Source organism: Phalangium opilio, unplaced genomic scaffold (assembly GCF_054372755.1).
Source record: "Phalangium opilio isolate 3A_F unplaced genomic scaffold, DU_Popi_V2 ptg000002l_1, whole genome shotgun sequence".
Taxonomy (NCBI): domain Eukaryota; kingdom Metazoa; phylum Arthropoda; class Arachnida; order Opiliones; family Phalangiidae; genus Phalangium; species Phalangium opilio.
Genome location: NW_028324144.1, coordinates 9,573,465 through 9,595,094, shown reverse-complemented (window position 1 = coordinate 9,595,094; position 21,630 = coordinate 9,573,465). Strand labels below are relative to the sequence as shown.

The window sequence follows — 21,630 nt, the reverse complement described above, 5'->3', positions numbered from 1 at the left end:
GGAAAATTAAATATAAAAAATATTGGTCCTGCCTAACAAATATGAACGTATTCAGAGATCCAAGATATCTTGCGAGAAAGGTTGCCGGTGCTGAACACAATAGAGAATATTACATTACTCACCGAAGAGACGTAATGCCTAAATGAGGCATTTAATTTGAATAAATTTTGGTGGCAATTGCATTGAATTATATAGTTAATTATTAACTCTGTATGGGCGAAAATCCATAAATTTAGCGCCTAAGCTATAGATAGTTTTCACACGTGGAGGATTAGTCCATTTACACCAGGGGGGTGAGGCTATCTTGAGTACAAAATAGCATGCAGTTTTGTACTCCAGGTGGCCTTACCTCCTGGTGTAAATGGTATAATCCTCCACGTATGAAAACCATCCCTACAAATTCTGGTTACATTTTCACACACACAAAAAAAAGGCATTGGTTTTCAGAGATTTTCAAAGACTCGTTCTAGATAGTTTACAGGCATGGAGGATTCAATCCATCTACAAAAGGAGGCGAGGCTATAGGCTGCGTTTTTACTCTCTAAGTAGTCCTCTCTGGCATCCTTGTGTAAATGGAACCCTCCATGCCTATAAACTATCTATAGAATGACTTTCTAGGCAGTTTCATAGTTTCGCTATTGGTTCTTTGACGTGAATGGAATCAATTTGGTATTTCATAGTGCATAGACTAACAATTGGCGAGACTAATCCCATGGTGTACAACAAATCGATTTTTTACTTTCAAAGGTGATTAAATTAGCCCCATTATTGTGTATGTTTCAACTGATTCAAATCTAGTCTATTGATGCTATATATTTATTGGTCGGTCTTCTGCTCAAGTAGAACCCCGAAGCACGGTCTTCTGCTCAAGTAGAACCCCGAAGCACGGACTTCTGCTCAAGTAGAACCGCACTTTCGGTGGTTTCGGGGTGTCGAAATTTGGGGCCAAAAATAGGGGCCGAAATATTTTTCGTGACGACAGTAGCACGGTCTTCTGCTCAAGCAGAACCCCGAAGCACGGTCTTCTGCTCAAGTAGAACCGTTTTTATTTTACGTCGCTCCGATCTCCATTGTTACTCGGTCACGGCAATTTTCTGCTCAAGGAGAACCCTTTAGCAGAAATGCCGGCCTTTAAAGGGGGAGTTACCGAAAGGTAAATGATTTTTATTTTGCATTAAATTACAGTGTATACAATATTTAATTTAGTATAACTTTTAGCCAGTTTGAATTAGGAACGAACGAAAATTCGCGGATGACTCGTGAATTCCCCTCGTGCTAATAAAGAACAAGGTGGTCAAGTTAAAATTTTATCGTTTTTAATTTTTACGAGAGTGGTAACTCATCAAAATTGCTAAGCTGGTCGATAAGTTATCGCTTGCTTTATAACTAAAAATGGTAAAACAATGTCATATAGTAACAAAATTGTTCTAAGAACGAAGCATTTTAAATTATGCGCTAAAAAGTAGATTTTTCCCACGTGTTGCTGTTGAAAGTAAAACGTGGTTTCCGCGCATGTCAATGGCGGAGCTTTAAGTTTCCCCACTCGATCTATATTCAACTCTGTAGTTAAAGGAATAGCGAAGTTGTTTAAAAATTATCCCAAATTTTAAGAAAACCTTACTTATTTGAGAGTTTAAACTCTTCTGATTCCAAAAATATACTTGATCAATATTTAAATATGAGGGAAAACACAGAAAAAAAACACTTTGAAAACTTGAAATTTGGAGGGCAAAAGCAAATTCACGGCATCTTGCGGAAAAACCAAGCGCGAGCGCCCGCCCAAGACTCCCGAGTCTACTAATGCCGCGCGAATCTGAATAAAATAGGCTTAACGCGGCGCAGAGACACTAACAGGCGTCACGTGAGCGACATCTAGAGAGAAAATTTCTCCTTACTACGTCATCAAACGAAGCAAAATTTTAACTAGGCCTTTTCCAAACACAACACTTTGATTGCAATTTTATAAATTGCTACGAAACCAAATAAAGAAGTAAACATATCATAAAAAACTAGATTTATCAAGGATTTGTTTCTCATTTTAAGTTTGTCGATGACGAAAATTATGTCACTAACACTTTAACTTTAAACAACAGCGTTTACCTCAACGGAAGCAATGTCAGTATAGTGCATTCCACTTGTGTTGTAACGTATGGAATTAAAAAGATCAGATAAAGAGTTTCTGTCCCTTCAGATTCGAAGAGCGGCAAATTCAAAGGGCCGGAAAAAATCAAGTCAGAATAGAGTTTTAAAACATGAATCCGAGTATTAAAAGAATTACATAATTGAATTAGGCGTTTCTATTATTATGAATCTATTATAATTTAAAGTCGAAATAAAAATAGAGTTAATTACTGTCGGTAACCCTTTAACAAAAGTAGATATCAATATCACGCTAAGCTCAAGGAAACGTATTTACAATTTAGATTTGGAAAGGATTGTATCTACCTTTTTAAACTACATAGATATTCTCGAAAGTTGAAATCTACAATTTCAACAAAAATGGGAACATTAAAAGCTGCTGTCACACATGTAAGAAGTAACTTTAAGCGCCCTTTACACGTTCAATATTTTGCACCTATTAAATTTGGGACACCTACGAAATTCATCATATTATTGATTATTCCCAAAACCATTCACTAATAGTGAAAATCAAAACCCAACATGATGTTCAATGCCCAATATTTAGAAAAAAACGTTAAAACTTTATTGGACAGAAATGTTGATTAAATTCCACATGATTTGTTCAATTATATTGAATATATTTCTGTCACAATAAAAATGTGGATGTTAAGTCCAAATACCAGTACAAATTTACTGTCCAAACATTACATATAAAGCGGCAAAACACGGACTTTAAAGTTATTCGAATGCGAAATATTGTTCAATTGTTTGAATAATATTTTGAGCAATAAAAAACTGATTGAATATATATGATCAGTTTTTAGGAAAATATTGTCCAAAATATACCGCAAATGGTCTTCCATTTCCTCAAAAATATTGTGCCATTATATTTTAACTTTTAAATGTTAGTCTGGACTAAGACCATTAACAACCCCCGGGACTCGAAACGCAATAAGATCCTCGTATTGAAATTTCCGCCTCTAGGAGTTACGGCTGTTTTCGCGACAAGGTGCCACCAAGCGGCAACGGATAGAAATTTATAGGGTGTACAGACCTTCCGGTTCCGGATATCGCTTGAAAAAGAAATAAGATCGACTTCTTCTAAATTCGGAGGCCGAGGCCGCAACGGTTTAATGTACAATTATGATAAAATAGCAAAATAATATTTCAATAAATTAGCGTAATATTTGCAATATGGTAGTTAAAAAAATATGTACACGTTAACATTTTCGTTCTCGTCTTCTTCGTCGTGATCCGCCATTTTTAAATAGCAAAGAGAGGAACCTGTAAACCGGAAATTCGGTACCCCCTAAAAGTTTCCTCAATGTACCGCGAGGGTCGCTAGGATCGCGCGTAACAGAAAACCACGAAAAGTAGAAAGCTTGCGTTTCGAGTCCCGGGGGTTGTTAATAGTCTTAGGTCTGGATAACGTTTTATTTATACTTTGTAACTAAAACCAAAGGTCCCACGTTTTTTTGCGTAAATTATTGAGCGTGTAGGGCGGGCTTTAAACTATCCAAATCTTCTCAAAATAATAATATTAACTTAGATTCCGCTAATATTGGAAATTGATGGCGATAAAGTGAATGGTCCATACTCACTTGCACTTGAATTATATAGGAGACAATTAAACAAAAGGTAACGTATCTGGTCTTTGGTTCATAATTAATGAAGAATCTTCTATATATTTGAGGAAGTTGTTTTCTTGTTTATTTTCTTTTATTGTTAATTTATGCTACTTTATTCTCATTCACAATTCCAAAATTTTTTTCTAATAAAATATATATATTAAAAAGGCACGATCAAATAGGGGAAAGAGCGCCATGTTTTACCTGTTCCCCCAATTTCCTTCCCCCTTCAGATCGTCCAATTTCGAGTTGCAGGAACTGGAGTCAATCACGAGAGCTATGTTTAGGCCTACTTATTGTGCCAGGGGTTTCTAGTATTTTGCGCGAACTAATGACGAAAGCCGTAATATAGTACGATGAATTGTGATGACATACCAATAAAAAAAAAGAGAGAAAAGGTCTAAACTTGTCTTAAAATTAAATATAATAGTCAAGTCTTTTTTAAAGAGTTAGTTCATTTTTAGCCACATCGTATGATGGACGTCTACAATAAGGCTATTTTGACTTACCCTGTAGTAGTAGTAGTGCCACAGTCCTGCCTTTGGCAATATCAAAATTTTCGTTCGTCATTTTTGAACGTCGAGAGAATTTTTTTTTTTCGATTTAGTTAACGTTACAGTTGACAGGTGGAGTTTTAAACTCAATTCAGGGAAGAAATTTAATATTTAAATTTTTGTCGTGCGATGAAGATTAGAACCGCGAACCTTCCTAGTCACAGCCCAGTAATATTAAACGCTTGTTAAGAAACAGTGGCGAATAGACCCAACCAACAAATAAACAAGTTGGCTTGGTCTATTCTCCATCTAATGGATCACGTGACTAACAAAGTTGACTGTAGTACCATCTGTCGTTGAGCGACGAAAATAAATCTCTTATTTTTCTGATTGGTTTAGAGTCTGACTCTTGGGGTAAAACGGGTTCTGCGCATGGCAAAATCAAGCCAATCAGGTCATCCCTTTCTCGCCTCAAAACCCGAGCTCGAGATTTCAGCCGTTATAAAAATTCAAAAGATTTGTTGGTTGGGTCTATAGAGCAGGATTCTCGGAGAGAGAAATTTGTCAGAGGCGCGGTTCCCTTCTCTCCCTACACTCTCTCTCTCTTACTGGGACTTCAATACATTTTCATTAATATTTTCAACTAGGAGTCATGATCATATCCCAGGCAGGATAGACAACATATTTAACTTTAACCGACTGGCCAGATATTTGTCCAATTAAGGTGAAATTCATAAACGTCGGACGCAACGCAATTTAGTACAGGCAAAGGCAGGGCGTCGTGCGCAAAAGGAGGAAGTTTGCGCACGACACCCTGCCTTTGCCTGTACTAAATTGTGTTGCGTCCGACGTTTATGAATTCCACCTTTAATCCATCTTGTTGTTCTAATTTACGTACGTTACGATCATTCGATGTGGCTACTATTATGAGCCCAGCCCTTGGGTTATCTCGTTTAAATAGAAGTTACATAGTGTATACTTCAAACTACAGTTTTGGTACTTTCGCAAACGAGCGTAAAGGTAAAGTAGCTGAAGCGGATTGAAGATTTCAGTTACAGCGTGCCCATTTTCATTCTAGAGAAAAGCAGATACTTTCCAAATCGGGGGGAGGGGGCTGAATCCTAATTTGAGCTTAAGTACATATTTCAGCTTCTTCTTAGGACCAAGTAAAAGTTTTGACTAATCACAAGTGCACGAGGGAAACCCACATCTTTTACCTAGAACCAGATGTACTGTGTACATAATAACTCGCAGTGGGCGGTAGCGCTGCTAGGTTTTGAAATTAGGGGGAGGGGGCTTAATCTGGGCAAACTATTTGAAAGTTATCATAGGAAATTAATATAAAATTTTGCATAATTTTTCATTGGAACATGTGTAGACCTTTATAACTATCCGAAAATTTCTGTCGACGTGAAATTATTCGTATTTTAAAGATACACAAACTTTTATTAATAAAAAGTACGGAACCGAGTTATTGACTATGAGACAATTGTAGGTGAAAGAATTTCACTTGTCTAAGTCGTCTTAAGTTTAGTTTTCGTTTGCTCTTATAGTTCCCACTACTATTTGACATAGAAATTCATCTCTACAAAGATGAAACTTAACTAACTTATCATTATACACTATATTGCTGCAGAATTTTAGGGGGTTACGAGCAATTTTTTGGTATAGTTTACAGAATATTTTGAGGGGGCTAACTTTGAAATTTGGGGGGCTATAGCCCCCCCCCCAAAAAAAAGGGCTGGCGATGCCACTGGCAGTGGGATTATTATAAACATCTACCGGAACGTAATCTGTTCGTCAAATTTTTATCTAGTCGCCTGCCGTTTGGCCTTTGCAGTTAGGTTTCAATTAGCAGGGTCAGTTTAGTCATTTGTTTAAAGTGAAATCGTCTATCAACTGAAAAACTGAAACAACGCAGAAAACGTGAAGCATTCATATGAGATCGGGAAAGACATTCGTAGGTGTGATCACTTGTGAAATGAAGGGTTCGAACGTCATATTTCTGAAATAAATCTTAAAATGTTTGGAAATCTTTTCGAAAACTTCACAGTAGAAATACTAAAATTTTCGAGGATCTTAGTTGGAAAAGTGAAATTTTTTTTGAAGTTGGGAAATTTTACTAGAAATTCTTTGAAAATTGGTTTGAAATAATTAAATCACTTTGAGTTCTTTGAAATTTGGTTTGGAAATTTCAATTGAAGTAGAAATCTTTTAGATATCTCACTTTACACTTTAAAATTTATCAGAATCTTTTAGAAATTTCGAGATTTTTCTTGATAGCTGTGTTAAAAGTCTTCAACTTCGTGTTGTTTTTTTTTCTGTTCAGAATTTGAATTGAAGTACTTCATGGGGCTTATAATTTTTTTCCTCCTTTGGCGGGTGCCATTAAATCGATTACCCATAATATTCAATTCTAGATTCTTTTTTGATAAAAATCAAATGCCAATTAGAAAACACACAAAACCTATGGCAAGAGATATGACAAGGCACTCGCCGTTGCCCGTCAGCCCGTCGGGACATTTTTTATTAAAGCAGGGTTTTTGAATTTCTGGCCGCCATTTAAAAAGATGGCAACAAATCGAATCCAAAAGACTTTTCAGTCCTTCTATAGTTTAAAGGAAAGCAGTGTACTAAATATTTGTGAAATCGATTGAAACGCGCGGAGTTTGTAGCAAAGAGAGGATTTTTTACATTTCTGGACGTCATTTATTAAAATGGCGGCAGATTGGAAAAATCATTTTAAGTACGCGCCTACTACTTATGAGTAACGATCCTGCAATCCTTCTATTGCAAGCGGTTTGGGCTGGGCGTTGATTATCAGTCAGTCAGGACTATGATTTAGATTATTCGAAAAATCATAATGGATTCTAAATTTAATTTTCAATTTATAAGCTACGACACTTATAATGCGCTTATAAAATTTCTGGTTTAGCTACTTGTGTTTCTGGTTAATTCTTTCATTTTTCACAGCTTTGATATCACTGTTATTGGTGAAGGGGATTATGGTGAGCTATTATCAGAGAGCAATGGAACTGGAATCCTTGGATCACTATTACGTAACGTACGAGTGTAGCCTGTAAAAACCAAACGACAAAGTGTAAAATTGTCTATATTGATAGGAAACTCAGTTCAGCATTATGCCCCACTATCTGAATACGAAGGCGGTGGAATTCTTCGACTACTCGGCAGTAATGTCTGTGTTCCAGTGGGTATTTGTATCAGGACCACCCAAAATTTTCATCAAAGCCTACCTCGAGTCACTTCAATGTTTTGAAAAAAAGGTATATTTGTAACTTTCTTAGAGGAAAAGTTCAGGTGTCATTACATTGTACTTTAAAAGAGCGGTCCTTTTCTAAATATAAAATGAAAAATAGCTCTCGTAGCCAAAAACAATTTAACCAATCCTGTAGGGGAAAGTGTCTCGGTTTAGCAGACGCCACTAAAGAAATGGCGGATGCCTCAGTAGTCCTCATTTTTAAAACTACTTAAATGCTAATTATTTTGTAATAAGCGATGATTTAATTTTTATATACATTTAGAAAAAGGTCGATCTTTTAAGGTATAATGGATTATGTTATGCTACCTCACCTTTCCTTTAACGTAAACTGAAAATACTGTGAGCACTCATTCTTCATTTAATTTAATGCCGGCTCTCGACTTTTACGAAATTTTTAACAGGCGAGCGCGAGGGGTCGGACGTTTGTCAAAATCCCGTACAGTTCGTTTGAAATCCATTTAAAATCTCTCTGTCGAAAATCTCGAAATCCCGAGATCTTACCCTTAAAATCTCGAAGTCCCGAAATCTCACGTCAAAATCTAAAAATCCCAAAATCCCTGCCTTAAAATCAGAAAATCCCGAAATTTCATATTAAAATCTAGGAATCCCGAAATCTTAACGGAAAATCCCGAAATATCACCCTGGCCGAGCGCCAGTTTTCCGTTCGGATTTTCGGCCGAGTGAGAAATAAGCTTCTCGGTCTCTTTAATTTTACCCCTCATGGATCAGGGATGATTAGATATTCTATGCCCCTATGGCAGACCCATACTTACGTATTATTTGTTTAAAGAACTTTAATATGTTCCATATCTTCCTTCCAGCTATGGATAGCCACGATTCTGGTCTTTCTGGCATTTTCTTGTATTTGGACAGCGGTGAGGGTTTTCCACGAAAAGCCGCGTCAATCTCGTTTAAAAACGTTTGAAAGCTCAATTTTCGACGTATTCGCGGTGTTTATGAATCAAGGTGTGTTTCTATGTAAAATAAATTTAACGTTTCTAATCATAAGAAAATAATGTATAGCTCCCTATAAGTATGAAACTACCCATTTAAGCCATTTTCTCCCATTGAAATTTGTAAAAAGTTTCTTACGCCACCTATTATGAATTTTTAGCGTTATAATGATAAAATATTGGTTTTAAAAATTTTCTAATTTTATATTGTATTCAAATCGCTAAATGTTTTGAAGTTATTATTATGATAATTAAGAGCGTGTCAAAATTATCATAATAAATTAATAGATGGTGCGAAAAACTAGCTTGAAATTTTTGATTTTAAGGACACTAGCCGCCCCTAAACTGGTAAGGGGTAAGAAGTTTCTTGTGTCTCTACGGGCGGGCCGCGGGGCCATATTTCCCCGGCCCATCGTGCTTTTCGCAGACCGCTTAGGCGGTGGCGGCGGTTTCGCTACCCGTTCAGGCGTTCATTCGTAGAACCAAAATTTCTCCCGCGGGGGGTAAAAGTGCAAGCGCTCCAAATTTGGGAGCCGATGCTGTATTATGAAAATGTACGACTTTTCATACTTATAGGGAGCTATATATTATATTCTTATGTTATCACCCTTTGTCTTGAAATCATTCGTCAATCTTTAAAGTCCATCACTGGCCATTAAAATCCCGATTGTTCACCTCAGGGTGATGCGCTTCTGGTTGAAATTGCGCATGCAATTTTATACATAATTAGTGCATATTTTTCTTTAAAGGGTATGCGAATTTACAATTTCATGTCATATTTTACCACGAAAGTGGCATTATGTTACACTTTCAAGTCTCTACTTTCAAAATATCAAGTTTTTAATATAATTGAACCAAAGTTTCTATTTTTAAAATCCATTGTAAAATCACGAAAACTCAGTTTCGATATATCAATAATTTTGTCTTGTCGAGCTTGTTTGCCAGTTTGATGACATCACTATGACGTGAGAAAAAAAAGCGCGCGAATCCTATATGCGTCTCGAGCTTCTCGCCAGTCTAAACTCTGGGTCTGATAGCGGAGAGAGTGGCACCATCTCACGTGAAAAATATATCTGTGACGTCGGCCTACGGGAAACGTTTTAGCCTTTCATAAAAAGTGGATTTCAAATAATATCATATGAAGCATTTTCAAATATTGCCAAATAACCAGGAATCGGAGAATTAAAATCTTGATATTGTTGAATTCACATAAATTAATTCTAACTTTGTTATATAAATCAGAGGTTTTTCAAACGAAGCTTCTCATTCTCTTTAAAGATTCTTTCAAAGGAAAATCCCTCTACGGCCGTCTGATGTGGATATCGTGGGATATCGCTTCATTATATCTACTGATGTCCTTCACATGCCTCTTATTGTCGAAATTAGCTAAAAGGGACGACCCATTTCGTTATGAGGATTTGGAAGATTTCATCATTCATCCCATAAAGCTATTCGTCATGCAGGATACTCCGCCATATGACGAATTGAAAGTAACTGCAGTTAAAAGATATGACATTAAATACAATAATGAAAACTCACACTAGTCCGCGTTACATGTAGTACTCAAAACACCCTGCGAATAAGGCTGGATGGGAAATGGTGGTCAGAGATAAAACTGCGTTACCTTTGGAGGAGTTTGATTGGATGGACATGTTTTTTGAAATGCAAAAAGGAAAAACGGCGTTTGTATGTGATCGAAGTATCATATTAAAAGTGTCAAGAATGGTTTGTGGAAATTTCGACTTGTATCTTTCAAAACGGTCTTTTATCTCGTCCATGCAATCATTCTTAATGAGGCGAGATTTGGATGAGGGAATCAAAAACCAAATCAAATCAATGTAAGGTGAAATTAATGTAAGAATTCTTTAACTAGGACCAGAAGTGAGATGAGACTAGAAGTGAAGGGCTCTAGCATTGATAGTAGATCCTGGCACTAGTGAACAAATTTGAGGATTTTATGCCGCTTCCCACGCGTTAAAACTAGATAGAAAAAAATTGGTCGTGTTCCAAAAACATTTCCTACCCCTTCCCCTCAACCTAAAGCCGCGGAACACGGCGCGGGTGCTTGAATCTAGTTCGGTCGTCTACCACCGCGAGCGTCTCACGTTTTGGAGGGGAAATTCTGAAACTGCCAGCAGAGGACCAACGGTTGGTGTGTTATCAAGAATATTCACTTTCGCCGAGTGAAGAATTTGGTTAGCTCAGTACTTCTGGTCTCATCTCACTTCTGCTAGGACTAATCAAAGAGCGGAACTGCACGCGATTTTAAAACACTTTTAAGAATTTTTCGAGAATGAACTAAATATAATGGACACGTCTTAAAGGGATCTTTAGGTGTTAATGCCCCTGGATATGAAAGGAAATAGGGCATTGGCATCTCTAGCGCCCCTAGCGTCAAAACTTGGAAAAAGGTCACCTCAAATAGTAAGAACGTCTGCTACTCTGCTTTAGTTAAGCATTGGCTAGGTCGTTTCTCTTCTTATCCTGGTACCAGGCTGGGCCATCATCCTTGCCTGGGCGGGAGGTTTTTGTCACTAATTTAGGTAGCTTTTCAGTTTTTTATGTAAAAAATTGTTTCAACTACAAATTTGATAAAACAAATGACAGATAAATGTACAAGTAAAAGCAATAATGAATTTAGAGTCAAACGCAATATTTATACCAGAATTAACGCTTTGGAAAAAGGTGGAAAGTAAATTTATAAATTAATTAACAATTTCTTATTACATTTGAATGTAATCACAACACGAAACTATTATTACAATTTCCGAAAGAACAACATTTGCAAGGTATTTTTTTTTAAAACAAGTTGGGAAAACCAAAATATTACCTCTCCGAGTCAAGACGACTACATACAAACTTATTTACCCATATATGGAAATGTTTCTTAAGTTAAAATTTATGAAATATTAAAGCAGTATACAAAGCATAGCAAATTTACTGTAAATCAGACGACATTTTACATCCAATAATGATATACTTGTACACATTAAAGTCATCCGATGGGGGAAAAACGGGAAATGAAGAGATAAAACTTTGGAGGGATATTACCTTTACGTGTTTGTAAAGGCCCAATTTTCTACTCCTCAACTGTATGCCCTCTATGTTCAAAGCCATATTCACAACAGGGTTGGCATGTAAACACTATCCTCTCGTTTCACCTCAACGATTTTCTTAGTTTAACAACATGACTTAACGTTACATAACACCAAAGCTTATTTGTGGCTACACACACTGAAAGTAAATGCGTACCATAAAAAGCATGAAAACACGAAGCTATTATCCGATTACGATCAGACCTTTCACTGGTCTGGGCTGCGTTCAGCAGAGCTCACCAAAAAAGACAGCGGATTTTGGAAATGTTTACCGGTGAGCTCTGTCGTCATAGCTTTTCTCCGGTCATCGGCGTTTTATAAATGACGCTAGCGCAATAAAGCGTGCAAGGTACCAAGGCTTAACAAAAATTGTAGGATAACATATTTATAGAGATAGATAACAACTTTTATAATTAAAATTAGAAAATAACATATCTCTTAAAATTCTCGCGTGATCAACTGGTTTCACGCCAATTAAATAGCTATAGTCCCATAAACCCATTTGTATTAATTCCTCCATGGTTTTTTCGCCAAGCTGAGAACTACGCGTTTTACGTCACGTTATCCAAAAAGCCGACTATTTTCTTTGAAGACCGCGCTAGCTCAGCGCTAAGCACCGTGACGTCAAAATTCAAAAACAAAATCCCGTTATGTAGGACACTGCTAGCAGCGCTGGGCTCTGCTGAACGCGGCCCAGATTTCCACCATGATTATAAAATCTAAGCCTAATTATTTTAAAGTGTATTTAACTTTCGGCTCACTCTGAACCGTTAATGTCTCTGCAGACAGAAACGAAAACCAAACCCAAACGTTTACTTTTTGGTTCACTAGGCCTATTGACAAATAAAAGTTCATTTGACCAGCATAGCAGCGTTGTGCTTGTATTCACTGTGACTTTAGAAAGGATTATGCTATAAACAGATGTAGTATAGCTTACGTAATATATAAACATCCATTTTAAATAATAATATAAAAAAAAATCTTTGGAATATCAAAATGAAACGGAGCTTTAAAGCTACAAAAGTACTAAATGCATCATAATTACGAAAAATATTTCCACATATTCATTTTATATTATGGAAAACGGGAATATTAAGGTTCGGAAGGATTTCTTTACACATCAAAACAAAACGAACTTCTAACGCAGCGCACTAGTGTTACAACGGACGGACACATATAGACAAACACATAGACTGCTGTTTTACCCTTTCCGTATTAATTTTGAGTTGAGAGACATGATTATCTTAAATATTAAAATAAATATAATTAATTTTAAATATTTTCTTCGATAGTTGTTCGCCTTATTGAGCGTTACATCGTTTTGAAAAAGAACAATTAAACATTCTTGAGAGACTTGACTAATATTGGCGTTTGAAATGAAGCATACGCCGGTTGCTTCGCCTTCATCAAATAGATAGTATATAAGGGTGTCGAATCGCAGCTATGGATAAGAACAGCGCAATTGCGTGAACCTTTGGTGGAAGCCCCACCATTGGGAGGCCGGACGTTTCTCGTAACCCTGGGCGATCGCCGCGTATGTCTTAACCTTAAGGAGTAGAAGCCAGGTGTACAGACTGGTGTCCATGTGGGATGGACAAAAACAAAGACCAGAAGATGGTGGTGTTAGAAGCCAGGTGTACAGACTGGTGTCCTTGTGGGATGGACAAAAACAAAGACCAGAAGATGGTGGTGTTAGAAGCCAGGTGTACAGACTGGTGTCCATGTGGGATGGACAAAAACAAAGACCAGAAGATGGTGGTGTTAGATGCCAGGTGTACAAACTGGTGTCCATGTGGGATGGACAAAAACAAAGACCAGAAAATGATGGTGATAGAAGCCAGTAAGTACAGACTGGTGTCTATGTGGAATGGACAAAGACCACAAAATGGTGGTGTTTGAAGCCAATAAGTACAGATTGGTATTCATGTAGAATAGACAATTGACTAGTCAGATGAAGTAATAGTGGCCAGTTGATTTGTGGATAGATTCAAGTTTTGAAATTTCCGGGAACTGTGAATACGGTCCGGAAATAGCGAACACATTTGCTTCAATTCGGAAACTGCGAACACGGTCCCCTGGGGTGTAAGTCAATAACAACAGACAGACACACACACACACACACAGACACGTCGAAATTAGAACCTCTCCGTGACATACGTCACTCGGAGAGGTAAAAACTGATGTCATTAACTTAATTTTAAAGACGCGAAAAACCCGTTTAGGTTTCTTAGACCTTGCCGATACAACAACTCAAAGGGCGTTCGTCTGCATGGGGTGACAACGTGACAAAGTTCTACGTTCTGTCGTCTGAGGGCGCTACATGGCGAAGCTATTTGAAAACGCCTGGTTATACTTGCCTTTCATATCCAGGGCTATTAATCTTAGGTGTTACGTGGGGGCAGGGCCTATATCAAGCTTATCTTCCATCGAATAAAGCTCTACTGGGCATGCGTGAAATTCGTAGCATTATCAGTGCATTGGAATTTCGTTGAAATAGTCTGCAGAGTTGGTTTCTTCATATTGTCAAAAACACTATTAATAACAAGATGGCCCAAGGGCTGGGCCTTAATAGTAATTTTACACGGCTCACGTGACCCCCCGTATAGTTGATCTCCAATAAATCGTACAACTAAAAACATTTCTGAAAAACAATCGTGTATCCCCTTAATTTCTAATAACGTCACATTTCAAGTAATATTAATTTCTAATAACGTCACATTTCAAGTAATATTAATGAAACTAAACTGTGCACCCCACTAAAGTATAATTTTTAAAAACCATACGAATCAAATAATGTATCTAAAACAAAATTCTGGATCCCCTAAACCCGAAATCACTATGACCGTAAACCGTCCCCTCTATTTTACGAAACCTAACCTCACCTAACCATCCAGCATAATCTCTGATGTATCACGCGCACAAAGTGCAGTAGTGCACGAAAATTATCAACTTGTTTCTTTCACTCAAAAAAGCCCGCGAGATTTAAACTACCTTTCTTTCCTCTCTCTCCTCTCCGAGCGGGATGCCCCCTCTCCCTCTTCCCCCTCTCACTAATATACCAGGCAGGCAGCGGAGCTTCGTTTCCCTCCGATCTGGGTTCCATCTCTCTTCGTATCGCCATCGCGTACGCTAGCGATCTCTCTCTCCCCGCACGCTTTCGTTTTTCCTCTCTCTCCCATCGTAAGCGTACGCGAAACCGGTTTCGCGTACGCGTCCGGCACAGGGGTTTTGGTGCCGTTTCTTAAATTTTACCGGAATAAAATTCCGTGTAAAATTAAAAACGCTATTACTTCAAAAAATAGGACGCCCGTACGTTACGGATTAAATCCCTTTAAGACCTAGTTTTTGAGTTTTAATTTCATCCTACGGAGTAGAAGCGTTTGATTTAAACGACCACAATTTAGTTAAATGATATTTGAAGAGCAAAAAAATATCTCGGAAACAGAAAACAAATGGGCAAAGAACCCGCCGTTGCTATTATATCGATCCAAGAAAAATAACTGGTTCCGCTTCAGGGATAGGTGTAATTTTAGAAGCAGGAATGGAGAACAGAGTAATCTCTGGGCGCGCGTCAAAGTCCCGCCGACCCCCTTCCCCGGGACGGGGGGTATGAAAGAAGAGGTGGGTCATAGCGACAGAAGTAAAAAGGAATTGCGTATTTTTCGCCATCCCCGTCAGCAATGTCATAAAAACGTAGTTTAAGTGAGTCAATAAGATAATTTAAAATTTTCGTTACGTGTTGGAGGGGCTCTATACTGGGACTGAAGTAAATACTAACCGTTCTCCATTCCTGCTTCTAAAATTATATCCATCCCTGATACTATTTTGGTATTTTTAGGGCTCTTCGAACTTTTGAAACACATATCATGGAGGAAGGCTTGCAACAGGAAGCAAGATTTGGAGAGCGTTGCTTAGGAGGAGCAGAAATTGAAGATTCCATTCCGATTCCACTCGACAAACTTTATTTCATCGCAATACTTCACTGGATTAGTTTGGTTTTCGCTGTTTTATATTCGCTTCTTGAAAGAATTTTCTTCATTGAAAAACTCTAAAAGAAAGTTTCCACAGTGACTTGAATTATTTCTTTTGTTAATTTTAAAGACTTGATAGATTAAGTATGGGAGATTTAACAATGATTTGAATGATTTAAAATTTATTGGTAAGATTTGACAATGATTTGGTTGATGTAAAATTTCTTTGGAAGGTTTGACAATGATTTGGAATATTGACAGTGATATTTAAGATAAGATAGTAATTTGGTTGATTTGGAAGATCTTACAGTGATGTCACAATGATTTGAAAAGTATGACAGTATTTCTTTGATTCCAATGATTTAGAAGATTTTTTAGTGATAAGAATTTCTTTAACAATGGATTTGGGATATAATTCATTTGCAGGGCTGATACTAAGTCACTTTTTTTAAACTCCGTTACTAAAGTCATTTTTCCAAAAATTAGTTACTATTTGTCACTTTTTTTGAATCTTTGAGTATTTCGGTGTTATTTATCTTCTCGACCACAACGTTAAACGTTATACATTTGTCTTATGACGGTTTAAACGTAAAAATAGCGAGGTCACAGTAGATCAAACCCCAAAATCGTGGAGCTCGCTTCCCTCGCTCAGCAAATGTTCAACTTTATATTTAAAATCAATCCAATTCATATGAATGTTTTGTTTTTGATTTAAAACGACATCAATTACTTTGCATTCTGAGCTGTGCTCCAAAATGGTTTAATTGAATTTCGCCGAAGACCTTTTATGAGGTGACCTTTCCTTTGACTGGAAATATCTAAGGCCATAGATTGGGCTTAATTACGACACCGACCTTTAAAATATCTTTTAAATCAGTCATCTCTGAAATCATTTCACCTCAAGTGGCTCTTTTTATAGCTTAATTCGCCCTTATTTTGTCACTTTTTGCTTACTATTTTTCTATTAATTAGTCACTTATTCAACTTAAATTGAGCGTATGAGTGAGTCAGCCCTGGATTTGGAAAATTTTACAGTGATTTGATTTGACCCTATCTAAACACCACCACCGCTTTGAATTGATCTATATTTACGGCAAAACACAATGAGAACAAGACGGCCCAAGGGCTCGTAATAGTAGCCATATCGTTCGAGTGAATAGCCCCTCTATACCTACCCTATCGAGTGAATAGCGCTATCTTTTTCAATGCTTAAATGATTTACCGTGCATAAAATCAGAGTGAATAGCCCCTCGATTCCCTACTCTAAACAGTGATTAAATTATAACCGTATAAATTTACTTATGCTGTAATTCTAATATTCCGGCGAATCGAAGAACAGATAGTTTTTAGTGATAATCCCCTCGATGAGTTTACAACATAGACTTATGCCGATGCACACTTATCGCATCTTATAAATTTCTAACAAGGACTTATGCCCAGAAACATTTGAAAGAGAAAGTTTAGTTATAGTGATTACGCATTTTAGTGATTATCCCCTCGAATTACCTTTAGCAATGCTAAAATGATTAGACGCATAACGCCCATTTAACACTATGTTAGCTCTATCTAAACCCACATTTGAATTAACCGCCAAAACGTTCCAGTCAAACATAACATAGATGACGATAGCTACCGAACGAGAACGAAACACATGAGGAGCGAGGTAGGAAACGGGGAAAATCGTTATCTATTTAATTAGCACATACATAAAAAAAATAAATATAAAAACCCCAAACATACAAATTCATAAGTATCCGACCCCACAGATAAAAATTCAAAAGTTTCCGACCCCACAGATTAAGAGGTACCCCACTACACATCACCCCGACATTTTAGAGATAAGAATAAATAATAAAAAACTCGAGGTTTCTATCAAGTCTCTATGGTTGAGTGGGTAGAATGTTTGTCTACTACGCCAGCGGCCCGGGTTCGAATCCCGGGTCTGACCTTAAAAAATTTTAATTAAAATGAAATCTCTAACCGAGCCCAGTAACCCCTATGGGTGGGTTGTGGTAATATAAAGTTCCTTTTAAGCTAAAATCTGACGATAACGAAGCGACAACCCCGGCCACTACTACTACTACGGCTCGGGTCAAACTAAGAGCCTATCGTATACTACGATATGGCTAAAAATTGAGAACCTGTTACAATTTCTTCACTATGTCATAATCGCGATAACGTTTTCAGTGGATCTCCTTTAAGGGGGCTTTCCTCCTGAACTCCTGGTTTGCCTTGGCGAACCCAAAAATGGAGTTCACAAGGAAAGTCATCATGTAGAGGGTCCAGTGGAGCCGCGCTCTTCTTTAAAAGCTTGTCACCCATGACATGTAACATGAAAAGATGGCGTACTGTCAGCCACAATCAGTATATTTGTTGGAAATTGGAGTGAGGCTTAGTGAGCGAAAATCACAACTTTGAAAAATAATTGTACATTAACGAGAAAGATTTGGTCAGTTTTATCTGGCGTCGATCGCGACATAATTCGTAAATAAAGGTTTTCATATAATTCAAAAAGGTTCTCATATAATTCAAAAAGGTTCTCATATAAATCTGAAAGGTTCTCATATAATTCTAAAAGGTTCTCATATAATTCTAGAAGGTTTTCATATAATTCTAGAAGGTTTTCATATAATTCAAAAAGGTTCTCTTTATCTCATATAAATCTGAAAGGTTCTCATATGATTCTAAGAGGTTTTCATGTAATTCAAAAGGGTTTTTAAGTAATTTTAAAAGGTTTTCATCCAAACTAAAACGGTTTTCATGTAATTAATAGCTTTTCATGTAATTCAAAAAACATTTTCCTGTAATTCAAAACCTTTTTCAAGTAATTCAAAACGTTTTAATGTAATCATATAAAATTTTTTCATGTAATTATAAAAATTTTTTCGTGTAACTCAAATAACCTTTCCATGTAATTCAAAAATTTTTTCATGTAACTCAAAAACGTTTCCATGTAATCCAAAAACGTTTGCACGTAATTTAATAAACTTTTTCATGTAATTCAAACCCGTAAAACTCTAAAGTATTTTTAATCGAACCAAGGTTCTTACTCTCACAATATATATAACAGTCAATTTAGGGTTATCCAGTATCCTTGATCATGATAAAAGTTCATTATATAATTAATTGCTAAACCACAGTATCCATTTATGACTGTTAAAACAAAGGTCAAAATGCGGTTATTTTGGTTGACGGTAACAAACCATTACATGAAACTGTAGAACGTGGAAAAAAGATTGTCACTTTTAAAATGAATTCGAAATCGCATTATTTTCATCTGACGGTACAAATTACAAACATTAAAAAATTATAACAATACACCGTTGAAAAAAATGTATTCAGTGTTAAAATAAAAGTCAAATAACAATTTCGCTTGACTATGACACAGCTTAAAATGAAATCGAATACAGTATAAAAAATTATGTATAGAAATACATGTCATACTCTATTCTTCTTTCTACAGTAAAACAACATTAAACCCATAGGTCGTTTTAATGTATAATTCAAGGTGAAATCCGAATCTATTTTGCATCCTAAAATCAGTGGAATATTTTTCCTGAATGATAAATTCTGCAAATAGATCGTAGGCCTATAATAGAACAAGTTGGGAAAACCAAAATATTCCTCTTCGTGTCAAGAAGATTATATAAACTTAAGTATCCAATGAAAACGTTATTATGTTTCTGAGTTGGGGTTTCCCATTTTTGTTGTTGTTTTGAAAAATATATCGCAATGCACGGGCCTTGATAGATATAGGAGGCAATGAATGAAATATATCACAATGCACGGGCCTTGATAGATATAGGAGGCAATGAATGAAATATATCACAATGCACGGGCCTTGATAGATATAGGAAGCAATGAAGGAAATATATCGCATGCACGGGCCTTGGTAGATATAGGAGGCAATGATAATCTCTCTCTTTGCACGAGAGGTTTATCTTTAATATTTAAATAAATATAATTATTTTTAATTATTTTAATCTTCAATAATTAACATTAATAATAGTTAAATCGTTTAAAATAAAGTTATACCTATTATCTTCTCAAACTTTGCTAATATTGACGTTTAAAGTGAAGGGTACCCCTCTTCCCGCATTCTTCAAATTTTGGGGTATATATACGATTCGTTTCCATTATACTAGTAAGGAAAAAGCGCAATTGCGAAAACCTTCGGTGGTCGATCCCACCTTAGGGAGGCTAGACGTTTCTCGTAACCCTAGCTGATCGCCGCGTATATCCTAAATCCAAACGATGATAATGGAGTAGAAGCCAATGATACAGATTGTTGTCTATGTGGTATAGACGGAAGACCAGTGGATGGTGGTGTTAGAAGCCAGTGTAAGTGGAGACGAGTGTCAATGTGGGATTGACATAGAACAGAGGATGGTGGTGATTAGAAGCCAGTATGTACAGACTGGTGTCCATGTGAGATGGACGAAGATCAAAAGATGGTGGTGATTAGAAGCCAGTAAGTACAGACTGGTGTCCGTGTGGGATGGACAAAGACCAGAAGATGGTGGTGATTAGAAGCCAGTATGTACAGACTGGTGTCCATGTGGGGTGGACGAAGATCAAAAGATGGTGGTGATTAGAAGCCAGTAAGTACAGACTGGTGTCCGTGTGAGATGGACAAAGACCAGAAGATGGTGGTGTGAGAACTCAAGTAGAGGAGCCATTTCCGTGACTGTGAAAGCAGTTCGGAAATGGCGAACACGTTTGCTCCGACACGCAAACTGCGAACGCGGTCACGTGGGTGTAACAACGGACAGACAGACACACAGACAGACACGGCCGTTACAGAACCTCTCCTGGACTACGTCACACGGTGAGGTGAAAACCAAGTGTAAATCACTTGATTTCCATCTCCACCTTCCCTTCAATGGAGCGCTATACGTCAAGCGAAATGTTTATCATAATGCTTATAATTTGCGCGAGGCATAGAGTGTGCATTTCACGGCATTTGTAATTTAATTAAAGGGTATGCGAATTTACAATTTAATATCATATTTTACCATGAAAGTGGTATTATGTTACACTTTCGAGTCTCTACTTTCAAAATATCAAGTTTTTAATATAATTGAACCAAAGTTTCTATTAATAAAAAATGTCTTAGTGGACAAAGACTAGAAAAAGTAAATGACCTATGAAAAACATTAACATGTACAAAAATGGGCCAAGCCTCGCTTCGTGCCCTTTCCGCCGTAAAACGTTCTGAGATCCCATGTAGAGCCAAGTCTGCCATATGTTCTCATTCAATCGCCAATTGAACAATTATGTTATAAATTAAGTCCTTTTCCTAATTAATAACCAATATTCTTTGACTCTATCATAATTATACATCTTTGTTCGTATCAAAAATATCGTGACTTGGCAATCGCAGGTAAGTAATATTAAATGGAAGTCGAGGGGATATTACCTAAATCGTTGCTGATTTTAAAGTAATCGAAGGGATATTCAATAAATCGTTGCCGATTTTAAAATAATCGAAGGGGATGACCTGCGCTTGCCAAGTCACGATATTTTTGATACGAACAAAGATGTATAATTATGATAGAGTCAAAGAATATTGGTTATTAATTAGGAAAAGGACTTAATTTATAACATAATTGTTCAATTGGCGATTGAATGAGAACAAAAGGCAGACTTGGCTCTACATGGGATCTCAGAACGTTTTACGGCGGAAAGGGCACGAAGCGAGGCTTGGCCCATTTTTGTACATGTTAATGTTTTTCATAGGATCTCACTTCTTTTTGTAGACCCTCTCGTTATACTTCGGTAGTTATATAAAAACAAGACCCTCTCGTGGTACTTCGTTTGCCAATATAATCGCTAACGTTTGTCCTTATTTACGCTTAATTACCCCTTTCGACCCGCAGAGAATATGTAATAAAGATTGTACGCGATATGCTAATATAAGAATGTAGCATCAGTTACGACACATTTCTTTTAAACTACTACTCTTATTAGCTTTAATATATATTTAACTTTCGGCTAACTTTGGACCATTACGTCCTTTCATCAAGAACACACACTATTTCTGTTGAAAAGACGGCAGCGCCATCTTGTTTTAAAATAAAGAACTAAA

At 36.8% G+C, this 21,630-nt stretch overlaps 1 protein-coding gene across 1 annotated transcript; it reads left to right on the top strand.

Annotated features, from left to right (window-relative positions):
• Positions 1–2,463: 2,463 nt before the first annotated feature.
• On the top strand, positions 2,464–15,727 carry LOC149718719 (putative glutamate receptor). Its single transcript, XM_089851751.1, has 8 exons — positions 2,464–2,529; positions 3,671–3,759; positions 7,217–7,307; positions 7,366–7,527; positions 8,345–8,489; positions 9,755–9,966; positions 10,037–10,314; positions 15,410–15,727. Exons 1-8 carry the CDS (start codon positions 2,500–2,502, stop codon positions 15,621–15,623), a joined length of 1,221 nt encoding a protein of 406 aa, XP_089707877.1. The 5' UTR covers positions 2,464–2,499; the 3' UTR covers positions 15,624–15,727.
• The last annotated feature ends 5,903 nt before the right edge of the window (positions 15,728–21,630 follow it).

Coding starts and splice junctions, on each gene's coding strand:
- LOC149718719 (XM_089851751.1), top strand. CDS start 2,500: ATGGGAACATTAAAAGCTGCTGTCACACAT. Junction 9,967..10,036: donor CGCCATATGACGAATTGAAA/GTAACTGCAGTT, acceptor CGTTACATGTAG/TACTCAAAACACCCTGCGAA. Junction 10,315..15,409: donor AAAAACCAAATCAAATCAAT/GTAAGGTGAAAT, acceptor TGGTATTTTTAG/GGCTCTTCGAACTTTTGAAA.